The sequence below is a fragment of the Gouania willdenowi genome, chromosome 21 (assembly GCF_900634775.1).
Source record: "Gouania willdenowi chromosome 21, fGouWil2.1, whole genome shotgun sequence".
Lineage (NCBI taxonomy): Eukaryota > Metazoa > Chordata > Actinopteri > Blenniiformes > Gobiesocidae > Gouania > Gouania willdenowi.
Window position 1 is genome coordinate 36,186 of NC_041064.1, and position 16,086 is coordinate 52,271.

The following is a 16,086-nucleotide window of genomic DNA, read 5'->3' on the forward strand; positions in this document are numbered from 1 at the left end:
CGCCGCCAAAACAAATGATGAAACCACACGACCGCCAGGTCTGACCGATTTGCACGAAAATCGCCACATGTAGTCTTCGCCCCAGAATGAGCAAAAAGTTACATTGTAACCCCGCCCAAAACCAAACAGGAAGTCAGCCATCTTGGGTCAAAGGTCAAAAATGGCGTTTCGCCCTCGAAACGCATCTGCGCTATCTAGTCTGAGGGGATTCATCCGATTCGCTTAAAACTTGGCAACACCACATAGGACCCATTGAAGATGAAAAGTTATCGAAAGAATTTTTGTATCTGTCACGGTTTGGTCGTGGCGCCACCACAAAACTGCAATGCTAATTTTCGTTAGCACGCAAAAAATTCCAAATCTCCATAACTCTGACACACAAACTTCGATCAGCTTCAAATTTCACACAAAGGACATGTGCCCAAGCTTGGTCATGACTGCTTTGAAACATTTCCCATCATGCCTTGTGTTTTCGACCGGTGTCATTTAAGGTCATGTACACGGTTAGCATTTACAGGACGCCGTTCTAGGAAAAAGCTTATAACTCTAGAATGCAAAGTTCAAACTGCTTCATATTTGATACACATGATGACCGTACAGCCATAAACAAAACTCGAGAACCAATTTAGCCATAATGCCTTGCGTTCTCAGAGGGCGCCGCTTCTGTGGTCGTCCAACACGAGCAGCTGTAGCGGACAGACGCTATGTCGTGTTGACTTCAAAACACTGTAAGATGAACCTACACAGAGGGTAGCAAATTGCTATGGAAGAAAAAACAGGCTGTGATCAGTGGGAGGGGCCTATAATGACACGGGAGAATCCTTCGCCATCAGCACGCTATAATAGGAAAATGCTTATAACGCTTCAATGCAAAGTTCAAACTGCTTCATATTTGAGACACACGATGATTGTCCATCCATAAACAACGCTCGATGACCAAATTACCCATCATGGCCAGTGGGAGGGGCCTATAATGACACACGAAAATCCCTCGCCATAACTACGCCGTTATACGAAAACGCTTACAACTCCAGAATGCAAAGTTCAAACTGCTTCATATTTGATACACACGATCACTGTCCAGAGCTAAACAACAAACGATAACGATAACCAATTTACCCACAATGCCTTGCGTTCTCAGAGGGCGCCGCTTCTGTGGTCGTCCTACACGAGCAGCTGTAGCGGACAGACGATATGTCGTGTTAACTTCAAAACACTGTAGGATGAATCTTATTAGATGGAAGCACATTGCGATGGCAAATAGAGCAGGCTGTGAAAAGTGGGAGGGGCCTATCATGACACATTAAAATCCTTCGCTATAAGTACGCCGTTATACGAAAACGCTTATAACTCTAGAGTGCAAAGTTCAAACTGCTTCATATTTCATACACACGATCACTGTCCACAGCTAAACAACAAACGATAACCAATTTACCCACAATGCCTTGCGTTCTCAGAGGGCGCCGCTTCTGTGGTCGTCCTACACGAGCAGCTGTAGCGGAGAGACGATATGTCGTGTTGACTTCAAAACACTGTAGGATGAACCTACACAGAGGGTAGCAAATTGCTATGGAAGAAAAAACAGGCTGTGATCAGTGGGAGGGGCCTATAATGACACGGGAGAATCCTTCGCCATCAGCACGCTATAATAGGAAAATGCTTATAACGCTTCAATGCAAAGTTCAAACTGCTTCATATTTGAGACACACGATGATTGTCCATCCATAAACAATGCTCGATGACCAAATTACCCATCATGGCCAGTGGGAGGGGCCTATAATGACACACGAAAATCCCTCGCCATAACTACGCCGTTATACGAAAACGCTTACAACTCCAGAATGCAAAGTTCAAACTGCTTCATATTTGATACACACGATCACTGTCCAGAGCTAAACAACAAACGATAACCAATTTACCCACAATGCCTTGCGTTCTCAGAGGGCGCCGCTTCTGTGGTCGTCCTACACGAGCAGCTGTAGCGGACAGACGATATGTCGTGTTGACTTCAAAACACTGTAGGATGAATCTTATTAGATGGAAGCACATTGCGATGGCAAATAGAGCAGGCTGTGAAAAGTGGGAGGGGCCTATCATGACACATTAAAATCCTTCGCTATAAGTACGCCGTTATACGAAAACGCTTATAACTCTAGAGTGCAAAGTTCAAACTGCTTCATATTTCATACACACGATCACTGTCCACAGCTAAACAACAAACGATAACCAATTTACCCACAATGCCTTGCGTTCTCAGAGGGCGCCGCTTCTGTGGTCGTCCTACACGAGCAGCTGTAGCGGAGAGACGATATGTCGTGTTGACTTCAAAACACTGTAGGATGAATCTTATTAGATGGAAGCACATTGCTATGGCAAATAGAGCAGGCTGTGAAAAGTGGGAGGGGCCTATCATGACAGGAAAATCTTTCGCCATTTCTTGGTTAATGCAATATCTCAGTTGTTTTTACACCAATTTACACCAAATTTGCTCAGGCCAATTCCCAAAACAGTGGTATACGTGACCGTGGGTTACCGCCCCCGGCCGCTTCATCGGAACCTATGACGCCGCTCGCGGCTTTAATTATTATTATTATTATTATTATTATTATTATTAGGTTCCGATGTCCCAGAATGGGACAGAGGAACCTATTGTTTTCGCTTTTATTTCCTATTATTATTATTATTATTATACCCCGCCCGCCTTTGATCGCTAATTCGACCCCCTAAAAATGCCCGAAAACTCACCGAATTTTGCACGCACCTCAGGCCTGGCGAAAAATTTGATAATTTGGTGGCGTGAAAAAAAACGGCCAAAACAAACGATGGAACCACACGACCGCCAGGTCTGACCGATTTGCACGAAAATCGCCACATGTAGTCTTCGCCCCAGAATGAGCAAAAAGTTACATTGTGACCCCGCCCAAAACCAAACAGGAAGTCAGCCATCTTGGGTCAAAGGTCAAAAATGGCGTTTCGCCCTCGAAACGCATCTGCGCTATCTAGTCTGAGGGGATTCATCCGATTCGCTTAAAACTTGGCAACACCACATAGGACCCATTGAAGATGAAAAGTTATCGAAAGAATTTTCGTATCTGTCACGGTTTGGTCGTGGCGCCGCCACAAAACTGCAATGCTAATTTTCGTTAGCACGCAAAAAATTCCAAATCTCCATAACTCTGACACACAAACTTCCATCAGCTTCAAATTTCACACAAAGGACATGTGCCCAAGCTTGGTCATGACTGCTTTGAAACATTTCCCATCATGCCTTGTGTTTTCGACCGGTGTCATTTAAGGTCATGTACACGGTTAGCATTTACAGGACGCCGTTCTAGGAAAAAGCTTATAACTCTAGAATGCAAAGTTCAAACTGCTTCATATTTGATACACATGATGACCGTACAGCCATAAACAAAACTCGAGAACCAATTTACCCATAATGCCTTGCGTTCTCAGAGGGCGCCGCTTCTGTGGTCGTCCTACACGAGCAGCTGTAGCGGACAGACGATATGTCGTGTTGACTTCAAAACACTGTAGGATGAACCTACACAGAGGGTAGCAAATTGCTATGGAAGAAAAAACAGGCTGTGATCAGTGGGAGGGGCCTATAATGACACGGTAGAATCCTTCGCCATCAGCACGCTATAATAGGAAAATGCTTATAACGCTTCAATGCAAAGTTCAAACTGCTTCATAATTGATACACACGATGATTGTCCATCAATAAACAACGCTCGATGACCAAATTACCCATCATGGCCAGTGGGAGGGGCCTATAATGACACATGAAAATCCCTCGCCATAACTACGCCATTATACGAAAACCCTTATAACTCTAGAGTGCAAAGTTCAAACTACTTCATATTTGATACACACGATCACTGTCCACAGCTAAACAACAAACGATAACCAATTTACCCACAATGCCTTGCGTTCTCAGAGGGCGCCGCTTCTGTGGTCGTCCTACACGAGCAGCTGTAGCGGACAGACGATATGTCGTGTTGACTTGAAAACACTGTAGGATGAATCTTATTAGATGGAAGCACATTGCTATGGCAAATAGAGCAGGCTGTGAAAAGTGGGAGGGGCCTATAATGACACAGCAAAATCCCTCGCCATCAGCACGCTATAATAGGAAAATGCTTATAACGCTTCAATGCAAAGTTCAAACTGCTTCATATTTGATACACACGATGATTGTCCATCCATAAACAATGCTCGATGACCAAAATACCCATCATGGCCAGTGGGAGGGGCCTATAATGACACACGAAAATCCCTCGCCATAACTATGCCGTTATACGAAAACGCTTATAACTCTAGAGTGCAAAGTTCAAACTGCTTCATATTTGATACACACAATCACTGTCCAGAGCTAAACAACAAACGATAACCAATTTACCCACAATGCCTTGCGTTCTCAGAGGGCGCCGCTTCTGTGGTCGTCCTACACGAGCAGCTGTAGCGGACAGACGATATGTCGTGTTGACTTGAAAACACTGTAGGATGAATCTTATTAGATGGAAGCACATTGCGATGGAAAATATACCAGACTGTGAAAAGTGGGAGGGGCCTATCATGACACAGGAGAATCCTTCGCCATCAGCACGCTGTAATAGAAAAAAGCTTATAACTCCAGAATGCTAAATTCAAACTGCTTCATATTTGATACACACGACGACTGTCCAGCCATAAACAAAACTCCATAACCAATTTACCCATAATGCCTTGCGTTCTCAGAGGGCGCCGCTTCTGTGGTCGTCCTACACGAGCAGCTGTAGCGGACAGACGATATGTCGTGTTGACTTCAAAACACTGTAGGATGAATCTTATTAGATGGAAGCACATTGCTATGGCAAATAGAGCAGGCTGTGAAAAGTGGGAGGGGCCTATCATGACAGGAAAATCTTTCGCCATTTCTTGGTAAATGCAATATCTCAGTTGTTTTTACACCATTTTACACCAAATTTGCTCAGGCCAATTCCCAAAACAGTGGTATACGTGACCATGGGTTACCGCCCCCGGCCGCTTCATCGGAACCTATGACGCCGCTCGCGGCTTTAATTATTATTATTATTATTATTATTATTATTATTATTATTAATAATAATAATAATAATAATAATATTAATATTATTGTTGTTATTGTTATTATTATTGTTATTATTATATTATTATTATTGTTATTGTTATTAATTATTATTATTATTAATAATAATAATTTTATTATTATTGTTATTATTAATTATTATTATTATTATTGTTGTTATTATTATTATTATTATTATTATTATTGTTATTATTATTATTATTATTATTATTATTGTTATTATTATTATTATTATTATTATTATTATTATTATTGTTATTATTATTATTATTATTATTATTATTATTATTATTATTATTATTATTATTATTAGTAGTAGTAGTAGTAGTCGTAGTATGACCTCTCGACTCTTCATTCCTCCAGCTTGTGTGTTAATGTCAACTTCCTGTCCACTACTGGTTTAACCTCCTTTCTTGGAGCTCACCACTTTAAGGGTTCACCTACCACCTGGTCCATTATGAGGTCTTTCCCTTTAAGAGACCCTAACCCTAACCTACCACCAGAGGTTTATTCCATAAAGTAGGTTATGTTCAAACTCTGAGTATGTTCAGGCTCAAATGATGAAACTCTGAGTATCTCATTCATAAACATGAGGTATGTTTATCTCTGAGTATGTTACCATGGTAACGTTGTCCATGAACTAAACCTGGTCACTGACAGGTTTTATCAAAGAAACCCTGGGTTTCTACCTGGCTCCGCCCACCTGAACACTTTAATAAACCTTAACACTTTTCTCTGAAACACATTAGTGACATCACACACCACAGATGTGTTCACATCATTACTAATGTTGTGTTGATTTATTGTGATAACAGTAATTTTCTTTCTAACATTGTAGATGTAGATCATTTAGTGAAACACACTGAGAGGTTGATCTACATTAAAACATCTACTGACATCTGTAGTAAAGTTCACTGAATACAAACCTGTAGATAATATAAAGGAGGAGATGATCATTTAAATTAATACACTTTTAAGGCTCAATTGTTGTTTTATATTATTATACAGTTTGATCTATAGATTGCGTAACCTTGAAGTTATGATGGCGTGTATTATGACATCGCTTTTCAAAGAGATGTGTCGTGGTCCCACTTCAGTGTTTTTTTATGACATATTTTATGACGTAGAGATGAATCTGGTGATAATATTACATTAAAAATCAATATAAATGATTAGATATGAAGCATCAGTCACTGTGTTTATATCCAGTGTAACAGGAGGACTCTCTATGCAGACATCCTATGATGCTGACACGTCTCCTCAGACACATTTTATTATTATTATTCACCACTTGTCATATCACTAAAGAGATAAAGTGATGAAGTGATCATAAAGTGTTATTAATTACAGGTGATTTAATCACTATAATCACTGAAGACTGAACACACCTTTAGAACAGGATCATATTCATCAAACACTGACTTATTTCACCATCAGAGTGAATAAATCACTATCTTCCGTTTGGTTGTCATGGCAGTTTGAGTATTCTCTGATCCATTGATGATGGCTTTTTATCATGTACGTCATTAACCCAAGGTTTACATACTCAGGGTTTATTGATCCACTTCATACCAGCTGTAATGAATCAGATACACAGAGTTTACCATGGAGGGTATGTTGACCTAGAGTTTATGGATAGACTCAGAGTTTGTTAAACCTCCTTTATGGAACACACCTCTGGTCTTCTAATGCTGAAGGCTTTGTTGATGAAGCTAAAAAGTAATTAGTTACTCTGATTGTACATCTGATAGAATGATTGATTATAAACTCTAGTGACTCTGAGGATGAACCTGTAGAGTTGAGGTGGTTCCTCCTGTGTTTCTGCAGGAAGGCGTCCTCACCAGTGCCACGTCTGTCAGAAGGCCTTCAAACACAAACACCATCTGATCGAACACTCACGCCTGCACTCTGGAGAGAAACCGTACCAGTGCGACAAGTGTGGGAAACGTTTCTCACACTCAGGCTCCTACTCTCAACACATGAACCACCGCTACTCCTACTGCAAGAAGGAGGCCCTGGAGAAGGAGGCCCTGGAGAGGGAGGCCCTGGAGAGGGAGGCCCTGGAGAAGGAGGCCCTGGAGAGGGAGGCCCTGGAGAGGGAGGCCCTGGAGAAGGAGGCCCTGGAGAGGGAGGCCCTGGAGAAGGAGGCCCTGGAGAAGGAGGCCCTGGAGAAGGAGGCCCTGGAGAGGGAGGCGGCCCAGAGGGAGAACCCAGAGGAGGTCTGATCAGGGCTGGACCTCAGAGGACCAGATAGAGAACAGCACAGGAAGGAAGAGGACTGGGAAGCTTCCATTACCAACGAAGAAGTCCCAAAGAGCTTCACATTATCAGCTCATTGATCCATTCATTGATCCATTCAATAACAATGAACTGCTATAGAGGAGCTTCTGAACCATTAGGAGATACATGGACACATTTAGACTGGGATCAAACCCACAACCTCAGTCAGCCGAAGGTCCTCCTGATGTTCAGCAGCAGTCTTCTTCTTCTGATTGATCTAAGAAATTAAAGTCTCCTGTTTTGGTTTTAAAGCCTCAAAGATTCTTCAAACAATGTGAAAAAATAATGTTTTTCTTTCCTTAGAAATTAACAGGATCTGAATTTTGGACTGAGAACTTCTCCTCCCTCATGGAAAAAACCTGGACATCTTTTAGTCCTTTCACACCCATCAGCCCACACTTAAGTCTTTTCAGAACTTCAGGATGTAAGTAAATAAAAACAATAATATTATTTGTATTTACTAACAGGCTGAATGTTGATAGTTCCTAAAGATCTATCACACATGTCCTGTTTTATACCCATGGTCCTCTACTTTGAACCTGTAACTCACTGGTACACCCACCCACTTTGTAGACCCTGCCTCTGAGCTTATGAGCCTGACTCAGAGGAGCATTGCCTAAACTATCAACACCACCGATTGGTTCCTGGCTCAAATCCTTAGACTTTTCAATCAACGGTAACAACATGTGAACCTGCTGACTGACTAGTCCTGGTTTACTAGTCCAGAGGTTTATTCCATAAAACAGGTTATGTTCAAACTCTGAGTATGTTACCATGGTAACATTGTCCATGAACTAAACCTGGTCACTGACAGGTTTTATCAAAGAAACCCTGGGTTTCTACCTGGCTCCGCCCACCTGAACACTTTAATAAACCTTAACACTTTTCTCTGAAACACATTAGTGACATCACACACCACAGACGTGTTCACATCATTACTAATGTTGTGTTGATTTATGTGATTTATTGTGATAACAGTAGTTTTCTTTCTAACATTGTAGATGTAGATCATTAAGTGAAACACACTGAGAGGTTGATCTACATTAAAACATCTACTGACGTCTGTAGTAAAGTTCACTGAATATAAACCTGTAGATAATATAAAGGAGGAGATGATCATTTAAATTAATACACTTTTAAGGCTCAATTGTTGTTTTATATTATTATACAGTTTGATCTATAGATTGCGTAACCTTGAAGTTATGATGGCGTGTATTATGACATCGCTTTTCAAAGAGATGTGTCGTGGTCCCACTTCAGTGTTTTTTTATGACATATTTTATGACGTAGAGATGAATCTGGTGATAATATTACATTAAAAATCAATATAAATGATTAGATATGAAGCATCAGTCACTGTGTTTATATCCAGTGTAACAGGAGGACTCTCTATGCAGACATCCTATGATGCTGACACGTCTCCTCAGACACATTTTATTATTATTATTCACTACTCGTCACGTCACTAAAGAGATAAAGTGATGAAGTGATCATAAAGTGTTATTAATTACAGGTGATTTAATCACTATAATCACTGAAGACTGAACACACCTTTAGAACAGGATCATATTCATCAAACACTGACTTATTTCACCATCAGGGTGAATATATCACTATCTTCCAGGTGGTTACCATGGTAGTTTGTGTAATCTCTGATCCATTGATGATGGCTTTTTATCACACGTGCACATCAGTAACCCAAGGTTTACATACTCAGGGTTTATTGATCCACTTCATACCAGCTGTAATGAATCAGATACACAGAGTTTACCATGGAGGGTATGTTGACCTAGAGTTTATGGATAAACTCAGAGTTTGTTAAACCTACTTTATAGAACACACCTCTGGTTTACTAATCCTGGTTTACTAGTCCTGGTTCACTAGTCCTAGTTTAGTAGTCCTGGTTTACTAGTCCTGGTTCACTAGTCCTAGTTTAGTAGTCCTGGTTTACTAGTCCTGGTTCACTAGTCCTAGTTTAGTAGTCCTGGTTTACTAGTCCTGGTTCACTAGTCCTAGTTTAGTAGTCCTGGTTTACTAGTCCTGGTTCACTAGTCCTAGTTTAGTAGTCCTGGTTTACTAGTCCTGGTTCACTAGTCCTAGTTTAGTAGTCCTGGTTTACTAGTCCTGGTTCACTAGTCCTAGTTTAGTAGTCCTGGTTTACTAGTCCTGGTTCACTAGTCCTAGTTTAGTAGTCCTGGTTTACTAGTCCTGGTTCACTAGTCCTAGTTTAGTAGTCCTGGTTTACTAGTCCTGGTTCACTAGTCCTAGTTTAGTAGTCCTGGTTTACTAGTCCTGGTGTGTGTTTGTAATTCTTCCACTGTGTGAATAAAGTAATTCTAAACACATGTCTGGTTTCTGGTTCTCTCACACACACACACACACACACATGTCACTCATTGTGGAGGAGCAGCAGTCGTGTGTGTGTGTGTGTGTGTGTGTGTGTGTGTGTGTGTGTGTGTGTGTGTGTGTGTGTGTGTGCGTGCGTGTGTATGTGTGCGGTTCAGGGACAGACAGAGATGAGACTTTCAACATGGCTGCATTTTGGTTCTATGGTATGATCTGTTTGGCCTCTAATGATACAGTTAATGAATAATGTCACAAAAACCATCCTCTGTTGGAGCCTTTGAAGTTACATGAGCTGATGGGACTCGGAAGTTATTGACGAACAATGGCGGCAGCTGTGATTAAAAAATGTACTATTTTAGCGGGGGTTAAGCCACTAACATGCCTGAATGCACACGTTAATGGGTTTAAATACACTGATAATAATAATAATAACGTCTTACTGTTCAAAAGTGCATCACAAACGTCTAATCAACTCTAGCTCCATTGTCTACAATAGTAAACTGATCACTTCCTGGAACTAATGAAGCTCCATGAGCCACCATTGCTGTAAAAAAAACCTGAACCATTGGAGTGAACGGAGCTGTTGCTACTCTCTCTCTCTCTCTCTCTCTCTCTCTCTCTCTCTCTCTCTCTCTCTCTCTATATATATATATATATATATATATATATATATATATATATATATATATATATATATATTCTAGATTTTTTATTGTTTATTTAGGGTTACTTAATTCTTTATTAACATCTATTTATAATGCCTAATTTGTTTGTAAAATTGTAAGCCTGTGAATTTTGTCAATAAAGTTTGAAAAAATGGCGACAGCAGCGTTGAACGTGATGACGTAAGCAGTCTGGGCTGAGCGATGGACGAACACAAACAGGTGAGAAACTATTACACAGTTACCAATTAAACTAGTTAACAAATTAACCGGGTAACTAGTTAAATAATTAAACCGGTCCAAACAAGTTAAACCTCACACACCGAGTTGTGGTCTGGTCTCGGGCCGTTAGCTTTGTTAGCCGTTAGCTTTGACTGGGGCTAACGATGCTAACAGCCGGGAATGTGACGCACTCTGCCGACGTCACACGTACCTACTACAGCTGAATAACGATATTTAATGTGTTTTATTACAATGACATTAATTATAAAAGACCCTGTAAACAGGTCATGTCTGTTCTTCTAATCATCTGGATTTTTATTATTTATTTTATACACTGCAGTGATATTGTTCCGATAACATTTAAAGGACAACAACATGGAGCTGTTATTTAGTGATGACGAATATGTGTTTATTAATTTATTCATTCAGAGGCTCTGACAGCGGTCACTGTGGGAATATAAATATCATGTAATATATAATATTATATTAACTCATTCAGTATCAGCCGTTTTTGAGCATTTTGACTGATTTTAAAGACCCACAGAATATTTTCTACTATGACTATCTGAAATCTGACACCGGATTCTAAAAGATTGAAGCCTCTACTTTCATCAAAAAACAAAAAAAAAAAAGAATGTGTTTCTGGCTTGTTTCGTTCTTTTTTAATCAGCTGTTGAATGGAGAAAGTTTTACACAAATCTTCAGTTTCAGAGCAAAAAGCTGAGAAAAAAAGCTTTTTTCTAAAAAAAAAAAAAAAAACCCTGTCAGTGACTTTAAAGCTATTTTTTTGCTTTAGTGACAACTCTGACATCTGAACATTGTTTACTTATATAAAACATAAAAAAAAAAACTGAGACCAGGCTTTAGATGATAAAATTATTGTTATTTATCTATTTATGTCAGAGTTGAATTTATTTCTTACTGTATTTTGGCGTTCCTCCAACTTTCTCTCCCGTCAGTCTGCACACACGTAACTTCCTCTTCTTCCCCGACATGCAGAGTGTCACTGCGTTCCCCATTTTTTTTATGGTTTTATCTCACCATCGCCACATTATCCATGAGTTCCACACATGCTCTGGTCGAGTGTGCGCTGCTGTGAATGTCAACTCTGTACGTAGCATCATTTTCTGTCTCATAAACCCCTTTCCTCTCTCCCTCTGAGCTCTGCTGAGCACAGATGATGTCTCACCCAAAGGTGCTGCTACCTCCTCCATGTCACCTATTATTTTGCTATCTGGCTCACAGGCTGGGGGTATTTTGTAACGAGGGATGAACTAAAAAGAAAATTCTTTGGTGAAACTGAAAACAAGAAAAACACAGAAGTAAATGATTATTCCAGTTATTCGTAGCGTTGTGTTTCTAACCTCACTAAAATAAAAATTATAATAATAAAAAAATGTATTTGTATAGCACTTTATATTCAAAATCTCAGTGTTAGAGTTTAAAAAGAATAAAGGAATTGTTAAAATGGCTTGGTTTAAAATTAGCTGTGGTCTGTGGGGTCTTCAGGTGGTCTCTAAAATCTGTGTGACGGAATCGACGACTGAAAACAGTTAAACGTGGAAATGGACAGAATTGATTATAGAGTCTGAAACATCGTAGATTAATGATAACTTCTGATACGGTCAAATATTCTGCCCCCCTAGTGGTGAAACAACTGATGTATTCTTGTGTCCATTTATTTTTCTTTAATTATTACAGTCTGGAATTATGTCATCAGGTAAATTAGGTTCATTTAATTTAAGTTGATCAAAAGTTAATCATTAAACCTGATCAGTTTCAGTAAATTATTGATCCCTGAGAGGCAAAAGTTTCACTGACCAAGTTTTCCTGCTCCAAAAGAAAACCATAAGAATTATAAATCACAAAGGTCCAACACATCACACAAATCAACTTTTCATTGAAGGTAAAATTTTGAAATTCGCAGATTTTTTTTAGTTAAAAATTGTCTTGACCATGTGGAAAATCAAAAACAAATGAGTTCCAGAGCATATTTATAATAAATGTATATGAATCACAGATGAAAACAGCATTTGTTCACATTTCACTCAAACAGAGGTTTTGTTGTCACTGGAATTAAGTTGTGGAATTAAAAAGACAACAATTTAAAAACTATTGTTCAAATTAAACACATTTACAAAATGCTGTTGATTAAAAACTACAGTCATCTATAAATCAAATATTTGTTAAACTATTGACATCTGTAACAAACAATGGTAATGATGTCCCTGTGATAATATTAAAAACACTCTCAGAACTGATCTGTGATTATCTACTGACACATTGTTTTACTGTATCATAAGACTGTCTTCAACATGTGAGCGTACAGACCATCAATTATAATGCAGAAAGTGTAAATAGGATTACATGGAAGAATACATTTGATTGGTTGATTGAAATATGGTGATATTAATGCAGTTCTCATATATCTTTATATGACATATAAATAATTAAAAAGGAGCAGTCAGAATAATCCATGTCACTACAATTTAGATCTACCTTTTAATTGTTCACTTATTTCATTTTGGACTTACATTTTTGTTTAATTATTATTTTTCAATTAGTATTTATTTTGTTTAGTTAAGAGTTAAGAAGTAATATTTTCGGGAAAAAAAAGATTAATATTTTTAAAAATGGAATTTTTGAAAATTTAAGTGAAAAACATGGTATTTGGAAAAAAATAAAACTGATTTTACAGGGTCATATTTAATTGTATCTTACTTTATTTTTGAGATACAGTTTTGTTTAATTATGTTTTTTGATGTATTATTTATTTTGTTTCGACACAAGAGTTAAAAACTGATATTTTCTTTTTTTTAAAAAAACAGAATTTAAAAAATTAAAGGGGAAAACATGTAATTTTGTTAAAAATAAAACAGAATTTATAGGGCCCTAGTCAGGGAGGGCGTTCCACAGCCGAGGGCAGCAGCAGAGAAGGCCCTGTTGTGCCTGGTGTGTAGCTTAGTGCTAGGTTGTCTGAGGGTGTGTGTGGATGTAGAACAGAGGGTGTGTGAGGTGGTCTGGGGGCTGAGGAGCTCCTGGAGGTAATGGGGGGCAGATCTATGGATGCCCTGATGGGTGAGGAGGGAAACCTTCTACTCAATTCTGAGATTGACAGGGAGCCAGTGAAGGGATTTGAGGATGGGGGGGTGTGTTCATGTGTGCACACCCTCATCAGGACCCTGGCAGCGCTGGAGCTTCTGGATGAGGGGTGCATGGCAGTCGTCCAACCTGGAGGAGACAAAGGCGTGAACGAAGGGCGGAGCTTGGCAATATCTTTGAGGTGGTAGAATGCGGTCTTGCGGAGGTGGTTGATGTGGGTGTCATAGTTGAGCTGCTGCTCGATTTTAACACCCAGGTTGGTGACAGAAATGGAGAGGAGGTGTTGTGGCCAGAGAAATATATTATAGATATAGATATAATAGATATTGTTGATGAGGGAGGAGTCAGTATGACCAAAAATGTATATCAGTATTTTTCTAAATTTTAACGGTATATGATGGTTTTTCTTTTTCATGCATAATCAGGTGTTCACAGCGTTTTCTACTGGTTGAGAATCAAAATCACAATCAGCTTTATTTTGCCGGGTACAGTAAAAAAAAAAAAAACATCACATGGACTTTGACTTGGTAGTTGGTGCGCGGAACAAAAACACAAGCCAGCAGCAATAATAATAATAATATTAATAGTGATAAATATAACGATGAGGGATGAATGAAGGATAGATTTACTGCAGTAAATTAACTTAGGATGGTCTATTTTACTGTCATGATGAGTGAATATTGTAGAATAATTTCACACTAGTAGTAATATACTGTATTACCTTAAAAAAAGATTTGCCCTCCTCCTTTCTTTTTATCTGTCTTTGCGTTTTTGGCCTGATTTTCCTTTATTTGAGGAAAAACATGCTGCTGTGTATCTGCGTGTAGTGGAATGTGTGATTTTATCGTTTATGATTTATCGTCAGAAACATTCTCACTGATAAGAATATGTCATTCCACGATATAAACGATAAATTCCCAGGTCGGAAATTAGCGAGAGCCACTTGTCCCTCAATTTAGCCAAAACTGCCTCTGTTTGTTGTCAACTTATTATTCTCTGGAGCGGAACGTTGTTTATGGAAGCTCTGACGTGCACCGCCCCCTCACACACCACCGTCTGTCTGTCTGTGTGTGTGTGTGTGTGTGTGAGGTAGGGATGTAACGATTAATCGTAAGGCAGTTAAAAATCGATTCATAGGTATCACGGTTGATATCGATTTTCTGACAATTGAATCGCAGTACTTTGTTTAACCAGCAGAGGGCGCTATCCGGAAGTGTTGGTGGCAGGCGGAGTCTGCTAATACTTTCTTTCTGGCCGCCTTCTACTCTTAAACATGTTAGTAAATGATTCATTACCCCTTTAGCACCAAAAGAATATCTGTAATATTACTTGAATATCTGCAAAAGTCACGTTTTTCTATTAGCTCTGTCTGCTAGCATAGCATCTCTTCTTCACTGCTAGAATATCTGCATGCCAACCGACCACTGTGTTACCAGCGCCCTCTGCTGGTCCAAACAAATATGACGTAAATCAATGCAATGACGTTTATTTTTTTTTTAAAGTCCAATTGTTAAGACACAAAATACATTTTCAGTTGCACTTTTAAAATAAAAATAACTATTATGCAGTTTTGCATTGTTTATTATAGAACCAAAATTTAAATTAATAGGCTTCATTTTCATTTGTATTATTCCTTTATTTATTTCATTGAAGATTTATTTTTTAGTTAAATTGCATTGTTTTGAATAGTTTATCAAGGAATTCTTTTGACAATGAAAAATAAAAGGAAAATAATACAGTATTGTCTACAGTCCCATTTTGTAAATGAAAAAATTGTGAGAGAATTGTATCGTGAACCCAGTATCGTGAATCGAATCGTATCGGGAGTTGAGTGAATCGTTACATCCCTATTGTGAGGTGATCGTCATGGCTACCAGAAGCTACTATGCTGTGATACATCATGAACCACTACTGGGTTAAAACCACATAAACTTCAACAAAGTGAACCAATCCTCGTTCCTCCATCAGATCCACCTAAAGTTCTACAAACACAGGGACAGAGATGAACCTGTAGCAACCATTATGAACTGCAAACTCAACTAAAGCTAACTATGCTAAGCTAACACACCCACACACAGACTGGGCTATGAGCTAATGCTAACCACTCCATATAAGGAATAATGGACCAAATAAAAAAAACACGTCTTACTGTCATAAAACCACAGAGAACCATAGATTAGTTTATGTCAGATTTAATACTTTAATATGGAAGAATAAAGACTAAACATGTCACACGCTGTGTGAAATAAATGTTAGCATAAATAATAATGTCACTATTAATTTGTCCCAATTTGTGAAACGCAATATTTTTTAATAATATTTCACGTGTTCACAGACAAAGCTGGTCCCATTAGACTAATGTAA

The 16,086-nt window shown here is 38.9% G+C and overlaps 2 protein-coding genes across 4 annotated transcripts in view; both read left to right on the top strand.

The window, feature by feature from the left end:
* The window catches only part of LOC114455037 (zinc finger E-box-binding homeobox 2-like), a 34,745-nt gene extending 27,410 nt beyond the window's left edge, over positions 1 to 7,335 (top strand). Inside the window, exon 6 of the mRNA XM_028436040.1 lies at positions 6,938 to 7,335. Within this exon, the coding sequence (XP_028291841.1) occupies positions 6,938 to 7,335 (398 nt within the window). The remainder of the gene's footprint in view (positions 1 to 6,937) is intronic.
* Positions 7,336 to 10,546: 3,211 nt separating this feature from the next.
* The window catches only part of gtdc1 (glycosyltransferase-like domain containing 1), a 28,492-nt gene continuing 22,952 nt past the window's right edge, over positions 10,547 to 16,086 (top strand). For 2 of the 3 annotated variants that reach the window (XM_028436640.1, XM_028436638.1), the window contains exon 1: positions 10,550 to 10,620. In XM_028436640.1, coding sequence (XP_028292441.1) covers positions 10,603 to 10,620 — 18 coding nt within the window. In that variant the 5' untranslated portion in view covers positions 10,550 to 10,602. Of the gene's footprint in view, positions 10,621 to 16,086 lie in introns of all 3 variants that reach the window. The other variant, XM_028436639.1, reaches the window with a different exon arrangement.